This window comes from Meles meles, chromosome 21 (genome assembly GCF_922984935.1).
Source record: "Meles meles chromosome 21, mMelMel3.1 paternal haplotype, whole genome shotgun sequence".
NCBI lineage: Eukaryota > Metazoa > Chordata > Mammalia > Carnivora > Mustelidae > Meles > Meles meles.
In genome coordinates, this window is record NC_060086.1 from 25,743,196 (window position 1) to 25,759,260 (window position 16,065).

The following is a 16,065-nucleotide window of genomic DNA, read 5'->3' on the forward strand; positions in this document are numbered from 1 at the left end:
CGAAAGCTAAAGCGTGGCAGGGGCCGGGCCGGGGAAGCGGAGGAGGCGGGTCTCCATAGAAACGTCCACCTGTTTCCGGCCAGGCTGTGAGAGATTAGGGGCTGCTGCGGGGGCCAATCTCAGCTAGCTCGCTTTTTCCCAGCGGCCTCTGCGGGAGCGGTGGGTGTTGTACACAATCATCATGGCGGCGGCCGGAGCCCCGGATGGTGAGTGTGGCGGGGGTGGCGAGCGCCGTGTTTGGGCCCAGGTGAAGTGGGTCCCCGGGGGGATGCGGCCTTGTGCGGTGGGGAGTAGCCTGGCTCGGAAGCAGAGGTCCGGCCTCGCCCGAGCAGGGTTCAGTCCCAGGCCCAACCTGCGGCGAGCGCCCACCCCCTAACCCCCTTGCAGGCATGGAGGAACCTGGCATGGACACGGAGGCCGAGATGGTGGCGACCGAGGTCCCCGCGCGGCCCCTCAACTGCGTGGAGGCCGAAGCCGCGGCGGGGGCGGCGGCGGAGGACTCCTGCGCGGCGCGAGGTAGCCTGCAGCCGGCCCCGGCCCAACCCCCTGGGGACCCTGCGGCCCAGGCCTCGGTCAGCAACGGCGAGGATGCGGGCGGCGGCGCAGGCAGGGAGCTGGTGGACCTGAAGATCATCTGGAATAAGACTAAGCACGACGTGAAATTCCCCCTGGATAGCACAGGCTCCGAGCTAAAACAGAAGATTCACTCGATTACAGGTAATCGCAGTGGTAATGTCCAGCGACAGGCTGCCTTCCCCACCGCGCCTTCAGATTCCTAGTGCTCGCACTGTGCTAGGCACCGCGCTGGCCACTCTCTTTGCATCCGCTCCCTCAATGCTGAGAATGGTTCTCTGGAGTAAGTACTAGTATGTCCATTATTCAGATGGGGAAGATGAGACCCAAGGTGATAGAGCCAGAAAGTGGCTGAGCCAAGATTCAGGCCCGGGTCTGACTCTTAGGCCCAGGCTTCCAATCAGTGCTGCCCCAGACATCTCTAATGAAAATCATTTGAGGCACATGTTAAATTTACAGCCCCTAACCTTTTTCCCTTAAGAGTTTGATTCAATGGATCTGGAATGTGGCCAGGAATTTATTTTTAGCAAATATCTTGGGTAATTCTCATAAGGGAAATTTAGGAAACATTGCTGGTGACTGTGGTGCTGGTCCCCTCACAGATACTCACATTTAATTTTTAGTCTTGTCTCGCTTACACTTTACCAACTGAAATTATTTCTTTTTTAAGCTAGCTTTCTGTAGCCTGTGAGCACATGGTAAAAACAAGAACTTCATCCTTTCTGGTTTCTGTATAACTGAGCCCTGTGGATTCTCAGTATTTGTGTCATTAGAGGCTTGAGGAACAACTTGGAATGAATGATAGCTAACATTATTGAACGATGACTTTTAATGCCTGACACTGCCCTAAATGTTGTTTTATTTCTTAATCCTTAAAAGAAGTCTATGCAGAAGGAAATCTGCCATCGCAATTATAAAATTTTGGAAACCGGCTCAGAGAGGTTGCCTGAGCACACAAAGGTGCTGGAGCAGTATTCATTTCCAGGTCTGTTGCCAAACAGTTCTGGTCCAGATACATTTTTCTTTTCTTTTCTTTTCTTTTTAAGATCTTATTTATTTATTTGACAGAGAGATCACAAGTAGGCAGAGAGGCAGGCAGAGAGAGGGGGAAGCAGGCTCCCCTGCCAAGCAGGAGCCCGATGTGGGACTTGATCCCAGGACCCTGGGATCATGACTTGAGCCGAAGGCGGAGGCTTTAACCCACTGAGCCACCCAGGCGCCCCCAGATACATTTTTCATCCCTTCCTTTCATTGTCTCCTTTTCCCAAGGTCTCCCCCCTGCCATGCAGAAAGTCATGTATAAGGGCCTCGTCCCTGAGGATAAGACGTTGAGAGAAATAAAAGTGACCAGCGGAGCCAAGATCATGGTAGTTGGCTCCACGATAAATGATGTTTTAGCCGTAAACACACCCAAAGATGCTGCCCAGCAGGGTGCAAAGGCCGAAGAGAACAAGAAGGAGCCTCTCTGCAGGCAGAAGGTGAGTCCGTCATGTGACTGCTAGTCCTGGGAAGTTTGAGGCTTTGTCCTCTGGAGCCTTGGCTGGTTATATTCTCCCTAGAATAAGCTCCTTTTCGGACAGGGTCCATGATGGAAATTTATGGCAGCAGTTGGGTGCGGCTGGCTGTTGAGTGGAGGTGACAACTACCTGAGATTTGCAACTTTGTCTCATCTGGCGGGTCAGTGTGTCTCAAGTCTATTTACTTTAGGATATGGCCTTTGTACAGGCAGGCTTCAGACCAGGTATTGAAAGGAATCTGACATGGGTTTCTCTCCTCTAGTGCCAGGGAAAAATGCCACCAGGAGAATTCACCCCCCCATTTTGTACAAGTGCTTACATTTGTGTTTCGGTCAGTGGCTTCCCCCAAGTCAACAAGCCATTTCTGGATAGCCATAGAGCTCAGCAGCTTTCAGAGTTCCTCTGAAGCTGACTTTTTCAGGAAGCCTAATGCAGCTGACTAGGAACATAACTATACTGGCTTTGGGTTTGGTTTTTTTTTTCCCTCCTGGTTCATGAAATGGAAGCCTGATTTTTTTTTATATCCTGCTGCTCATTTTGGGTGGAAGAGATCCAGCCTTGTCTTGTGCTCATTGTAGCCCTTAAAATTCTTTCTGTAATTAGGAAAAGTGAGAGTATTTTACTGCAGAGGGAACTGGTAGGAAGAACCATCACTTGCAACCTCAACCTTACCACCCAGCAAACCCCACTCATTGTCATGGAATCTCTTGGCCACGGCTAGCAGCTTTCCAGGAAAACAGATAGTCTCAACTTAATCTGTGTCCCAAGTGCAGTGGGTCAATTTGGGTTTTTTGTTGTTGTTGTTGTTGTTTTTCTTGTTTTTTGTTTTTTTTTTTTTTTTTTTTTAAGAACAGTTTGAACCAAGATCAGTTTTAGTGACTCCAGGCACCAAGGCATATGGCTAGTAGTGTGAGAAGGATACAGTTTTGTTACCGGCCCATAATCCTCTTTATGTGCTTCCCAAACCTGACCAGGCATTAAAACTTGACCAGAATTAGTGTGAATGTCCATGTTTTGCTGTAGGAACATTAATATGTTTGAATGACAAGGTACTGCCCCAGATCCTAGAGAGGATAATGTGTAACATATTTTAAGCCGTATTGTTTTTATAAAGTCTGTAAGAGTTGGTTCTTATAATCCAGAACATCTGCCTATAAGGTTTTAGATGAGGAGTTATAAACCTGTATTAACATCTGAAAGGTATTCATTTGGACCCTTTCACCCCCATATATGGGGTCAGAATGTAACAATTAACTTTTTTTCCCACTTGCACATTTCCTCTGCCACATACATGAAATTATCAAATATGAGTATGTCAGAAGTGAGTGAGCGTCCCCACTGGTCACACCCTTGGAATATTACACGCTTCTTAAACACAGGTTTTGAGTTACTGATGGTAGCTTAATAGCCTTAAAACTGTTTTCCACAGCACAGGGACAATTCTTCCAAAAGATGCTTGCGAGGTAGGAGTCAAATTAAGTTGTTAATGTCTGCTGTTCTGTTTCATTGATGCTAGTTATGAGGCGTTAACGTGGCCTAATGAGAGGAACCTGTTCTCCTGGCTTTTTGTCACCTTACTCAGGAAATCAAGGCTGATCCCTATGGGGACCCTTTGCTAGCAGTCTGGCAATACTGAGTCTTTCCCCGCCAGAGGGTTTCTGCCCTGCCAGGGAGGGTTTGAATTGGCTCATGACCCTGTGGTGCTTCAGTTTGGTGGCGTTGTTCCCCTTCACTCACTTGCTGCCCCATAGTTTCGGCTTTACCATTTGGTAAAGTGACCAGTGACCTATAAAGCCACCAGTGGAGAGGAGAAAAGCTCAGGCATTTGGGCTGCTCAAGAGCTGTTTTAGGGAGCCATGAGCCTAATGAGAACCCTTAACAAGCTGCTTCAAACCCTGGGGGAAGGGGGGTTGGGCACAGGATCAGAGACTTGTTACGTCAGTCTGTGGAGTAATTGGCATTTGTCTTGCAAATAGGTCTCTCCTGGCCTGTGTAGCTGAGGTTGAGGGCGGGGCAGTGGGGAAGACTTCTACAGTAGTCTGAATTTCCATTTGCTGAAGAAATGTCCCTTGTAGGCCGTTAGGCTGATCACCAGCATCGTCATAAGTTTCTTGAAGTTTAAGTTGACAGAAATGGCTGTCGTTTTGTACCTACTAGAACACCACCACCATTTGCAGTTCTCTTTAGCCCGATGTTTAGTCCTTTCAGTGGCGATTTTTTTGGTCATAGTTTATTTAAACTAGCAATCTGGAAACCTTAGTTGTTCTAGAACTTTGCTGTCTAATATAACAGCCACATAAAGCTTATTAAAATTCAGTAAAATCAAGAACTTAGTTCCGTAGTTACATTAGTCACATTTCAAGTGCTTCCTAGACCCAAGTGTCTCATGGCTGCTGTTTTCGGCAGCACAGAGGTAGGACATTTCTATCAACAGAAACATCACTGCCAGACAGCACTACTCTTTAATGTCAAAGGACCCATAATCTGTACACACTGAAAGCTTTTGAACCAAAACAGGAAGGCTTTTTTCCTCTTTTTCGGAAAGGTAGTAATATGACTAACATGTAGTCAGCTATTTCATTTATCATTTCTTCTGACTTACATTCTAGCAACACAGGAAAGTGTTGGATAAAGGAAAGCCCGAAGATGTGATGCCATCTGTTAAGGGTGCCCAGGTAAGCCAGACTCCTTTGTGACAGTTCTGAAAATGCGCCAGGGCCACCTTCTGACTCCCTGAGGTTCCTGTGATCACGTCCTCATGTCCTGTCCCTTGTCCTTCCCTGTCTTTGTTTCTGGTCCCTGTCTCTCACTGTGCTCCTGTGCTTCCAGGAGCACCTGCCAACGGTACCCTTATCCGGCATGTACAACAAGTCCGGAGGCAAAGTGAGACTCACCTTCAAGCTGGAACAAGACCAGCTGTGGATCGGCACTAAAGGTAGGCTCCTGCTCTCGGCCCCTTCCCGGCTTGCTGCCTCGGGCACCCAGCAGCACTCGGTCATGAGTGCGACTGTGCTTCTCCTGAAATCTCTCTCTTCACTGTGCTTTGCGTGCCCCTGGCTTTTTGTCTTCGCTTTTAGATGCTCACCTTCTGTTTGGACCCTTTTCCCTCATTCTTTTCAGTCTTATGTCAGGGCCAGTCCAACAACAGTGGCTCTTCACTTGTACCCAAAACTAGGTCCCAGATGTGTAGTCTGAGGGCCAGGTCTGGCCCCCAGACCAGAGTTTTTTGGATTTACACACATTCTGTAAAAAACAGAGAGATTTCACTTAATCTGATGTGGGGGTTTTGGGGCTTCTCTTGAAAAAAAAAAAAAAGAAAAAAAGAAAAAAAAGTCAAAAGATGTTGGCATTCTGGACCTGCATTCTCACATGGCAGCGATCGGCTGGAGCCAAAGTAGTAGGTTCAGATGAGCCATGTCACAGTCCTCACTGTCCGTGGGCTTCATATGGAGCCAGCTTTGTTCATGAAATGTTACCTGCCTGGCCCCTGGAGGTCAGAGTTTGTCCCTGTACTGGGTGCATTTTCCTGGTACCGTGGACCCGCCCCTCCCTCCCTGCCTGTTTGTGCTCTGCCTGCCTCCACCTACCCCTGCCTGTGCCTGGTGGGGCGGGCTTGCTGCTTGCTGTTGGCTGGGAATTGTCTCTGACTCTCCTCCCCTTCTATTCCCTCAGATGGTTCAAAGTCTTGTCAGTTACACTCCAGAATTATCTGTGTCCCTTTTTTTTGCCACTCTGTTGTGCCAGTTAAGACTCCTAGCATCTTTAAAGGTTTGTTAAAGCAAGTTAACCTATTTCCCTGCCCTGTCTGTGTTCTGTTTTGTCATACCCATCTTCCTCCCTGGTTCCCATGCTCAGAAACCCCCGGCCTGGAAGAGCCAAGTTCAAATGCCTAAACGTAGTGTCCAGTGTTGTCAAATTTTAGACCCAGCCTCCTGCCCCGCTTGCCCCGTTACACGCTGTGGGCTTCAGCTGCACCAGCCTGCAATTCCCACCGTGCTCTGCACAGCCTCACGTCTTTGCTCCTGCTGGGCACTTACCTGGAATGTCTTATTCCCATTCCTCGTTGTTAGTAAAATCTCCAGAGGCCCTACTTAAGTGTCCTCTCCTAACAAAGCCTTCCCCTACGCCTTCCCCACCCTCCAAATGAATTGCTGCCGCTTCTGTTCATAGAGCGCTCCGTTTACTGCCCCAGAGCACTCATTACTCTCTGACTTGTCTGTCCCCCTGTTAGATTCCCGGAGGGAACCGAACATGCCTAATTCACCTGGTTCTGGCCAGCACTGTAGGTATTCAGTGTTCGAGGTAAATGCTAAAGAGAGGTATAGGGGGTCCCATCACGTGAGGTTGACTGGTTTCAGGGACACGCCATTCGGCATGACTCTGCTTCGAGTGGGACCCCAGATTTACAGGAAGTAATCAGCGGGGCGGTGGGGCGTGAGGCTTTTTGTCATCCCGAGTGCCAACGCAGATGTTCTTATCTGTCACTCTGCTGGTCCTTAAATAAGTAAACATAGACCAAATGCCAAAGTGCAGGAGTTTTCTCACAATTTTATGAGAACCTGCTACATCTCCTTCCTTTCACCCTCGACTCTAACTGCATGGTCATAGCAAGCGTTGCAGAACGTGTAGGGGCTTCCTCGATCTTCCCACGGGCCTTTGGACCTTTTTCCGGGGTCACACGGTCTCGTCCACCGTCAGCTGCCCTGCGTCTGTCAGACCCTTCCTCGGCTGCGACTTCGCAGGCGACTTTGCTTAGTTTTCCGCCGTGGCACTGACTTCCCCAGTTCCTACCTCTTCCTCCACTTGCGCTTTCTCTTCCGGGCAGTCTGCTGGAAGGTAGCTGCTAAGGCTGATGCAGGAAGTTACCTGTGGGCCAGGAGGATAGGTGTGGGCCAGGGAGGCCAGTGAGGACTACGTCTGTAAGTGCTCGTTGGTTCCTCGGGGAACGTCTCTGTGTTAGGAGGTTGTGTTAGGAAGCGCGTCCTCACCGCAGGCCCGAAGCAGACCCTCCCGTACCCGGGGTGGAGGTGTTCTCTCGGCTCGGGGGAGCTACTGCCTTACTGCTTGGGCACAAAGGCAGCACTCGAAAGAATCTGGATAGTTGGGGTTTCAGGGCTGTGGAAAGTCTCCTTTCCCACCAGCCTGCTGAAAGAGCATGGCCAAGAGTCCTGTCTTCCCGGGCGCTGGGGCTGAGATTTTCGCTCCCACGCAGACCACTGTAGCGGTGTGTGGCAGGCAGTGTTCTCGCTGGCTGGGAATCTTGTCCTCTGGGCGTCCTGAGCACCCTCCCAGCAGGACAGCCCGTTCTGGGGAGTTGGCCACCAGCCACCGGCTTCATCTTTCCGCTGGCAAGAGACTGCTGTGGGATGACTGTCCCGGCAGCTGCTCGGCCCCTCTCTCAGTGGGGCGTTTCACAGCGTGACACTCAGGGGCGGCTCCTCGCAGCTTCAGCTGTCTCCGTGGTAGTGTGGGAGGTAGCCTCGCAGCCTCGGGCAGGAAACGTGGCCGGGAGAAGCGACCGGGGGAGTGTACGCCCAGTGTGGAGGGGCGTCCAGCCTGATCGAGCTCATTGCTGTCACTCAGGAATGTGGGCCCAGGATCGTGTTTTCAAGAGAAGCCAGAAATATATCTTTTTGTGTGAAATCTCGGGACCTTTCAAGGTGGCTGGTGTTTTAAAAAGTTTCAGTCTTAAAAACAGCTGCCAGTCAGATGCTGCCTGTGGGTCACTGTTTTAGAGCCACTGAAAGTCACAGCCAGAATGGACACCTTCACGTCCGTTCTCCCCACCCCCCATTTTTCAGACACCAAGGCCCACGGCATGGAAGTAAAATGTCTCCAGTCACCAGCTAGACTAGAGCCCAGGCCTCTAAATTCCAGGTCTGTTTTTTCCCCTCTTCATCCGTAGGCAGATTCTCTCTTTTCCAGAATTTTCTTTCTGCAAAGGCTGTCATGATTTTTTCCGACTTGATTTAACTTTGCTGAGAACGTCCCGGTGCCTGCTGTGTCTGCCGCTCCTGGGGGGTGGGTTCTTGTTGCACAGACACTGCGCGCCCTCCTGCCTTCATGCCCCACCCTGCAACACTGGCCTCACTTCCTGCAGGCTCCTCTCACTCCTGCCATCCCTCACTGCCGCCTCTTTCTTACCTGCCACCCTTGAAGTTGCTGCAAAGTGTCTTCTGACCCCCCTGTGATAAGTGATACCTTGAGGGTTGATCATAAGAGGTTGTAAATGTTTTAAGAGCACTTCCTCAGGTGTGTGTATGTGGAGGGTTGGGGGATCGGGAGAGGGAAAGGTTGGGGGGAGGGCAAATGAGGAGGCTGGGCTAGAGACTAGTTGAAATCCCCAGCACTCCCTGCCTGTGCGAGCCACAGGGGCATGCTGTTGCCTCTGTTCTCCGTCCTCTTGACTGCCCCTCCCCCAGGTGCCAATAACCTTAGCCAGTGCTGGGCTCAGGCGAGAAGGCTGCAGTGGAAATCCTTGGGTGTTTATAAACTGCCAGACTTTAAGAAAATCACACAGGAAAGCACTATCTCTGCTCTCAGAGACCTTTAACATAAGCTATGGCCAATCCTGTTCCCGTTTGCTCCCAAGAAGTTCCCATCTGCCAAGCAGAGCCCTGGGTGCAGTGGGCAGACGACCCTGTCCCATCGTCCTTAGAGCACGTGGGAGACTTGAGATTACAGTAGAACCCAGAGCCGCCAGCCCTGATAAGGGACTGCTGAGTCACAGGAGTGGACAGGAGGGCCTTCGAGTAATCTCTGTAATCCCTCTCAACTAGAGCGGACTGAGAAATTGCCCATGGGCTCCATTAAAAATGTGGTCAGTGAACCTATCGAAGGACACGAAGACTACCACATGATGGTAAGTAGCCCGGCGTGGTTTAGCCCTCACTGCACTCCCACTTCTGCTCATCTAGCAGGGACCGGAGTTCTAACGAAGCTTTCCTAACCGAAGAACCAAACTCAGTATTCCGAAGACGCACAGTTTTAAGACCCTCACATTTTCTTCATTTCCTTAGAACTCAATCCATGACCTGTTCCTAAGTTTATTTTTGCAACACCCGCCCCCTAATCAGTTTAAAGGGGATATGTTTTCATAGCTTTATCTTCCTCTCATTTGTATTATTTTTGTCTTTAGATCAGGAAAATAAACACAAAGAGGAGGATTGGCTTGTGGGTTTTCATCTTAAGTTTTGTCCTGCGTATAAAACAAAATCTCCCACTAGCCTTGGCATTTGTGAGGACACAGATGGTCCCCTTTCTGTGGTGGTGGTGCTCTTCCCAGGTGGCCAAGGACACCGTGGGGAAGACGGGGTCTGTGGTCATCATTCCGCACGGAGGTTTACTCTGAAGAGAGCAGGCTGTTCTTTCTCGAAATAGAATGTTTGGAGGCATTCCCCAGGTTTGTGCAGAGCAAAGCCGAGAGTTCAGGGATGCAGGGCATGGAGTGAAGTGCAGTGCTCGGGCACACCCCCGAATTTTCCCAGCACGATTGGGAGGGGCCACTTTAGGAGTAAAGTTTAGTTACTCCAACAGGGACCTGCCCGGAGCCAGCCGTAGGATGGGGCAAGGGCTGCCTGCCTTCTCCAGCTGAGGGGGCAGATTTTTTAGCATGCAGCCACCAGCGCTATGGCTGTGTCAGCCCTGTTGCAGGGCTGAGGAGCAGCTAGTGCTTTGACCTGTGCATCGGGGTTACAAAGGTCCTCAGCAGAGGGAGGCATTGGAAGATCCCAGGGAAAGTGGGATTTGGTGGTAGGGAGGTCTCTGTGCAGATGGCCCGGCCCCTCTTTTGCCCTGTTGCTGTCTGTCCACTCAGAGGTGCTGAAGCCAGTCCATGATTGGGCTTGCAGTCCCGGCACTGCAGGCTCCTGGGTGTCCTGAGAGTGACAGCGTCACTGGAGCTGCTGCCCTTCCACCCCTCATCCTTAAAGGATTGCAGACAGATTTGTTCTGCCTACTCACTTATTTTTCCCGTTTACGAAGTCGGCTTCTAGATATTGTCAGCTGGGCCCCTTTGCTCCCTTTTGAAATGTTCATCTCCCCCATGTTGCCCTGTGACATTCGCAGCCCCGCTTTGCAAACAACCCGGTGAGTGGGAGTCCTAGCAGGTTGAGGGGACCATCTCAGACATCTTTAGGAAATCAGTTTGGATGGCTAATGCTTTAACACTCAGTTCAAATGCTTATTTCTCTCAGGTCATTTCTGGCAGAGAGGAGTGCTGATGGTCCCTTCTCTTTACTAAATGCCATAGAGTGGCACCTTGACCTCTGTCTGAATGAAAGTACTCTGCTCATTTTGCAGGTGTCATTTCAGCAGCTAGATTAATGGTGTCATAGTTCACATCAGAGAGGGATGACTGTACTTTTCATTCTTAGGGAAATGTTTTAAAAATGCAAAAGAGAACAGAGAAGACTATAACAAACTCAGATATCCATCACCAAGAAGTGACTGTCGTAAATATTCTGTGAATTGCTTTAAACTGTTTTTTTTTTTTTTTAATAAAAGAAAATCTACCCACAATGAAAATGTCCCCATTGTCTCCCCCCCCCCCCATTACCATGAGCATGATTTCTCATGTGGATCCTTCCCATCTCTCTGCTTTGTGTTCGTATAAACCCATGAACAAGATGCAGTACTGTTTTGTGTTTTTTTCAGTTTTCATAAAAGGTATCATGGTATGTATCGTTCTGCAACCTGTTTTTGGTTCGACATTGTGATTTGTCTGTATCAGCTGTAGCTCAGGTTCATACCTTTGAAAAAGGATCCCGCATTCATACAAGTAGGCCATGTCCCTTTTAATTGTGTGTTTCCTAACTGATGGAGACGTAGGTTGTTTCCAGGTCGTTACCAGTTGTGCCGGTGCTGCTGTGAACATTTCAGATCTGTTTCTTTGTGCACGTGTGACCGTTTTTCTAGGGCAGTGGTTCTCAAACTGGTCTCTGGATCAGTAGCACGACATTGCCTGGGAGCTTGTTAGAAATGCAGATTCTCCGGCCGTGGACCTCCCAGATCAGACGCTCTAGGGGGTGGAGCCCAACTAGTCTGTTCTAATAAGTCTTCCCGATGCTTCTGATGCACACCCAAGTTTGGAAGCCACTGCTTTAAGGCTCGGCTATGCTTAACTCTCCCACCACCTAGGTCGGGTGAGAATACACCCCGTGTGCACAGTGTTTCCCCTTCCCTTAGGTACCTTCCTTCTCAGCTCCCCCATCCCCACCCCCCATGTTTGTCGCGCTGCCTGCTCCGTCTCCCGACCTCTGAAGTACCGCTTGGTTTTCCTTTTTCCCTTCCAGGCGTTTCAGTTGGGCCCCACGGAAGCCTCTTACTACTGGGTGTACTGGGTCCCAACTCAATATGTGGATGCAATCAAAGACACTGTGCTGGGGAAGTGGCAGTATTTTTGAAAGCACTTTCACCTCTGGCCCAGGAGACTGACCCAAAGTGAAGGACATTGCTGGGAGAGGCCTGCAGCATCCCTGGATTTCAGAGTTCTGGGACTTTGTTCAAAAACAAACAAACAAAATACCTATATCCACTCTAAGGCGATGTGGTGACTGAAGCCAGAGGTGATGTACTTTCACCATTAGCTTAATTTTAACTTAAAATCACCGGTTCCCTTTTCTGGCAGTCAGCTTCATACCATTTTTAAAGTCCATACGGTGGAAATCAATAAATCTGAGTTCAGAGCACGTTGTGTGGAATACTGTTCAGTGCGTTTGAGAGGAGATCTGCCAGTTTTATTTAGAAAGGAATGAGCAAAAGCTTGCTGGTTTCCTTTTTATTTTTTTCTTTAAGCGATTTTTAACATTTTCATAAATCTTCGGTTGCAAACATTTGGACTGCGTTGTGATGAATTGGGTTTTGGTTTTGGTTTTTCTCATAAAATTGTATGCAAAATGGAGGGGGGGGTTAGTAAGCCATATTTTTCTGTCCATGGATTCAGATTTAATTCTTTTCCCTTTTTTATGTTCTCACTTCCTAGATTTGAATTTTTGTTTTAAAAACCCAAAGATGTCAGTTCCTGATTTTGTACCTCGTTGATGCTTCCTCTCCTGGCCTCCCTCCCACCGTGCTGCTGCTCGAGAATGCACGGCGGGAGAGGAAGAGCTGTTGGGTCTAGGGCAGGGAGTGCCCGCACCTGCTGTGCCGCGTGTCGAGCAGCGGAGTGTCTCACCATGACGCCCGTCTAAACGTCTTGCCCCTTGGACCCCAATCTCTGGGGAGTTCCACCTGCTGGTGTCCTGGTTGTCTGGTGATAGGCTTTGAGGCCCAGCCTGCCACGGGTGTGCCTGGGCTGCACTGCCCAGAAGCCACAGCTTCCAGGCCGACAAAGTCCTCTTGAAGGAGGAGCTGGATGGAAGACCATTCCTACAGCCCTATAGCCACAGGCCCAGATCCTTTCTTTCGAAGTTCCGAGAAATTCTTAAGCAGTCCAACGATTATTTCAATTATGCTTCTTCATTTGGTCCTTCTGCTCATGCATTATGTTCAAGTGTCCTTCATCCCAGGTTCAGAGATGCTGCCTTTCCCAATAAAAGACATGTTGACCTAGTGGGTTGGCCGATGTGCTCAAACATCAAAAATGTGATAAATTGCTTTCGTGATTAGCTCACCCTCTTCTGGTTTTAGCCCTTAAGTTCTTGGTACACGTGAGCTTCTGTTGTCTCCTTATGGCTCGATGAACTCGGACACGAGGGCGAGTCTCTTGGTGAATGATACCCTTTGTGCTCTTCGCTGTTTCTCTGCTGGCTGTCTTTGCAGTTCTCCTCTCCCTGGCTGCAGGCTCTCATAGTAAGTTTTGGTGAGAGATTTTCCAAACTTCTCATTCTGGATTCTAGGCTGTTCCCCCTCATCCTGTGAAATGTAATTAGCATGTGTTCGCCTCAGATGACTAACCCTTGTGAGCCAGTTCCTGGTGACGCTGTATGCCCTTCCCTTCCAAGCCGTAGTTCAGGAATCCAGCCCATGTAGACAGACTCGTGCTTTTCACAGGGTAGCCCTTGCCCAGTTACACATTAGGGCAGGGAACTCTGTTCTTGCTTTTGAGGGGGGCATACGTACCTCTGTGAAGTGTAGCATCCAAGAAACCGCCTGTTTGTCATCCCTCGAAGGAGCAGTCACTGCGGCTTTTCTGTCCTCGTTGGCTTGCAGTTCCTGGAGGAAAAGGGCCGCTTTGCTACTTGTCAGAGCCTTCCTCTGCAGTAGACAGGTCTGCGGAGGAAACGCTGCTGTAGGAAGCAGAGGGTCCTCTCAGTCTGAACACTGCCCTTTTTTGTTGGCCAGCGCCCCTGTCCTGGAGACGTGTCCTGACAAGTGCCACACACCCACCTTTGTTCTCGTGAAGCAGGTGTCTCCATCCCCAGACTGCCTCGCAGTGCTGCTCTCAGAGGCCCTTCCTGCCAGGTCTCCTTGTTTTCCCTTTTAAGTCGCTGCCCGCGCCCTCTGTCCCCCTCACCTTCCTCCCAGGGAGAGCGTGTATGTCCCCTTGTCTCCCTGCTCCCCAAGGGCCAAACTGCTTCTCACTCAGGCTGCTGTCATTTCTAGACAGGACCAAAGCCTGCGTGAGTCTTTTTATTTTATGTAAAATGGTGCTTTTTTCCTTACTTCAAAATACTATATATAAATAATAATGTCAACGACGTCTTTTCGTACAGAGCCGTTGGAGTATTGCTTTACAGAGCTCAATAAATTTGCTAGAACAATCTCGAGCTCTAGCTCCTGACCCTGTCTGCATGGAGACCTTGCTGGGAGCCCTCGGGAGAGCAGAGGTGGACAGCTCCAGAAGCGACTGGGAGAAGTATTTGACTAAGATCCATGTCTGGGTCACAGCAGTATTCCCGGTTTTTCCCTCGGTCCCGTGAGCGGTCTCTTCCTAACCTTGTTTTCGGTCCAGAATGTTCCGACTAAATCTGTGTTAGCAAATTGAAGTCCTTGTCCCCCTCGGTGGCATCACAGTGTTAACTTGTCCTCAGGATTGTTTCTGTGCAGTTCCTTCGCTGGGGTTGTGCCCTCCCTCACTGTGGCAGAGGACAGGCACCAGGAGGAGCTGGTCCTGGGGAGGGGCTCGGTGCGCAAGGAGCCAGGTCCAACATCTTTTCCCTGTGGGGAGCTTCGCCGAGCCTCCCCAGGGGCTGCTTTCTCCTCCAGGTTTTGTGCTGGCGATCATCCTCCGGGGCTTTGCTCACAGACGGCAGGCCTTTCTTCCCTCCCTGAGACTACTGGCAGAGCAATGACAGGGTCACCCCCGCCAGACCCCAGGCCCTCGCAGCTCTGTTTCTGTCAGTCCAGTCCTCTGAAAAGCTGACTCACGAGCTGCTGGAACTCCTCTGGTATGAAGTATTTTAGTTGAAGCTGGGCCTTTCGCAAGTAGCATTCGCTCTTTTTAGATGAGACTGAACTGAGCTAAGGGTGCTCCGTGGAAACCGTGGGGGCCAGCGAGGCCGCGGTAGGCTCCTTAGTTGCTGCTCTGCCTTACAAGGCCCAAAGAGACCAACTCTGCCACTTGGCCATGTCTCAGAGAAGTTGGCATATTTCAGCCAGAAGGGACTTGCTTTCCTCTTCTCTTCACTTTAACCATGTGCCTGGAGGAGCCATCCTGGCTCTTGCACTTGGCCCACCCTTTCTTTGCTGGGGCAGCGAAGGGGAAGGGATAGACTCCATGTGCCAGGGCGATGGAAGGGCAGGCTTGCTTTCCACCCCATCTTATGAGGGAGACCTTTCTCTTGCTCCTTGCTGCTCTCTTCATGCCTGTTGTCTTGGAAAAGGACGGTCCCTTTGTCTGAAGGCTTTGTGAGAAAGTCCTCTCTGGTGAGGACTGGCACCTGTTTCCTTCCTAATAGGGCCGGACGGCCTCTCCGGAGTCACAGGTGGTCAGGAGCCCTCCGAAGTGCAGAATTTCTAGCACCTCGACTTGCCAGGCTGGGTGGTTCTACTGCTTTCTAAATTTCTAGAAACCTCTCTCCTTTTCTTTCTTAAAGAGTTCTGCAGAATTATTTGACAATATACGTAAGTACCATGTTTCCTTGTGGTGTGCGCTCTGTTCTGGTTTCTGTTTTTAAACAAATGCCTGTTTGGGAGGAGATGAACGTATTTAGTCTATTAGATCGGCGCTGCTGGATTTTTTTTAAAGTGTAACCTTGACTAGCTGTCTTATTGTTTATCCTGTAAGATTAGTCTATCAATTAAAGTTTGATAATTAATTGCGTCTCCTTTTCCTTCCGATTTTTCACGCGCCTGCTCCATACTGGGGATTGACCGATATTTGGGACGAGGCCCGGGGTGTATTGTATTTTTTTTTTTGCCAGCTGTGGGCTCTGCTATATCACTCTTATTTATTTGGCTTTAAGTATATCCAAATTTGTTCCTATGCAAAACAGTTGGTATGATCACTCTGGTTTATTTTCTCTGTTAGCCAGAATGACTAACTGGTCAGTCAGACGCACTCAGGTTAGGGCAGCCCTCCTCTGTGCTCTGGCCTCCAGGCATCAGAGGGAAGCTGCTTCCTGTCCTTATGTTTTCTGACTAATACCCTGTGTGATTTGCCCAGCCATTCAGCCTTTGAGGACAGGTTTAACAAATCACTGGGATGTAGCTGCAAAAACATGGGGCAGTGACGGGGTGGGGGTGGGGGATCTGTTTCCCCAAACAGGACAAAACAGTCCTTGACATGAAGACTCATTATAGTTGGTCACAACTGGTTTTGACCCAGTATCATCCACCGGGCCCTCTCTCCTCTACACACTTTGTAAATATTCCTGAATTCCTGAAGGTTCTGGTCTTGTTGCCCCTCCCTGACTCTTCCCACCCCACCCCCACCCCCGTTTTCCCAGTATCTCAATCCCAAAGCAGTGCTGTCAGGCCCTTAAAGATCTGCTCTGTGGGGGAGACAAGGGTGGACCATGCCACGTTGCTGTACATTGGCTGTTGCCCACCTGGAGAATCTTCCGTGTGCACAGAGGGTGCTGCTGGATTTTAT

At 49.9% G+C, this 16,065-nt stretch overlaps 1 protein-coding gene across 5 annotated transcripts; it reads left to right on the forward strand.

Annotated features, from left to right (window-relative positions):
• Nucleotide 1: 1 nt before the first annotated feature.
• UBFD1 (ubiquitin family domain containing 1) lies at nucleotides 2-15,294 on the forward strand. 5 transcript variants are annotated; one of them, XM_045993510.1, is made up of 7 exons: nucleotides 2-206; nucleotides 388-717; nucleotides 1,843-2,051; nucleotides 4,700-4,765; nucleotides 4,920-5,025; nucleotides 8,870-8,952; nucleotides 13,745-15,294. In XM_045993510.1, the coding sequence occupies exons 1-7, from the start codon at nucleotides 182-184 to the stop codon at nucleotides 13,949-13,951; spliced, it is 1,026 nt and encodes a 341-aa protein (XP_045849466.1). In that variant the 5' UTR covers nucleotides 2-181; the 3' UTR covers nucleotides 13,952-15,294. The 5 variants fall into 5 exon arrangements, with proteins under 5 accessions (XP_045849466.1, XP_045849469.1, XP_045849470.1 ...); XM_045993515.1 differs by lacking the exon at nucleotides 13,745-15,294 and adding an exon at nucleotides 10,286-11,375 and having other exon boundaries at nucleotides 6-206; XM_045993511.1 differs by lacking the exon at nucleotides 13,745-15,294 and adding an exon at nucleotides 11,384-11,777 and having other exon boundaries at nucleotides 7-206.
• Nucleotides 15,295-16,065: the final 771 nt, after the last annotated feature.

What these genes read in the sequence shown, in the direction of transcription:
- UBFD1 (XM_045993510.1), top strand. Translation starts at nt 182, where the DNA reads ATGGCGGCGGCCGGAGCCCCGGATG. An exon ending in GAAGATTCACTCGATTACAG is followed by an intron (nt 718 to 1,842) that starts GTAATCGCAGTG and finishes CCTTTTCCCAAG; the next exon opens with GTCTCCCCCCTGCCATGCAG. An exon ending in ACGAAGACTACCACATGATG is followed by an intron (nt 8,953 to 13,744) that starts GTAAGTAGCCCG and finishes CTTTTCGTACAG; the next exon opens with AGCCGTTGGAGTATTGCTTT.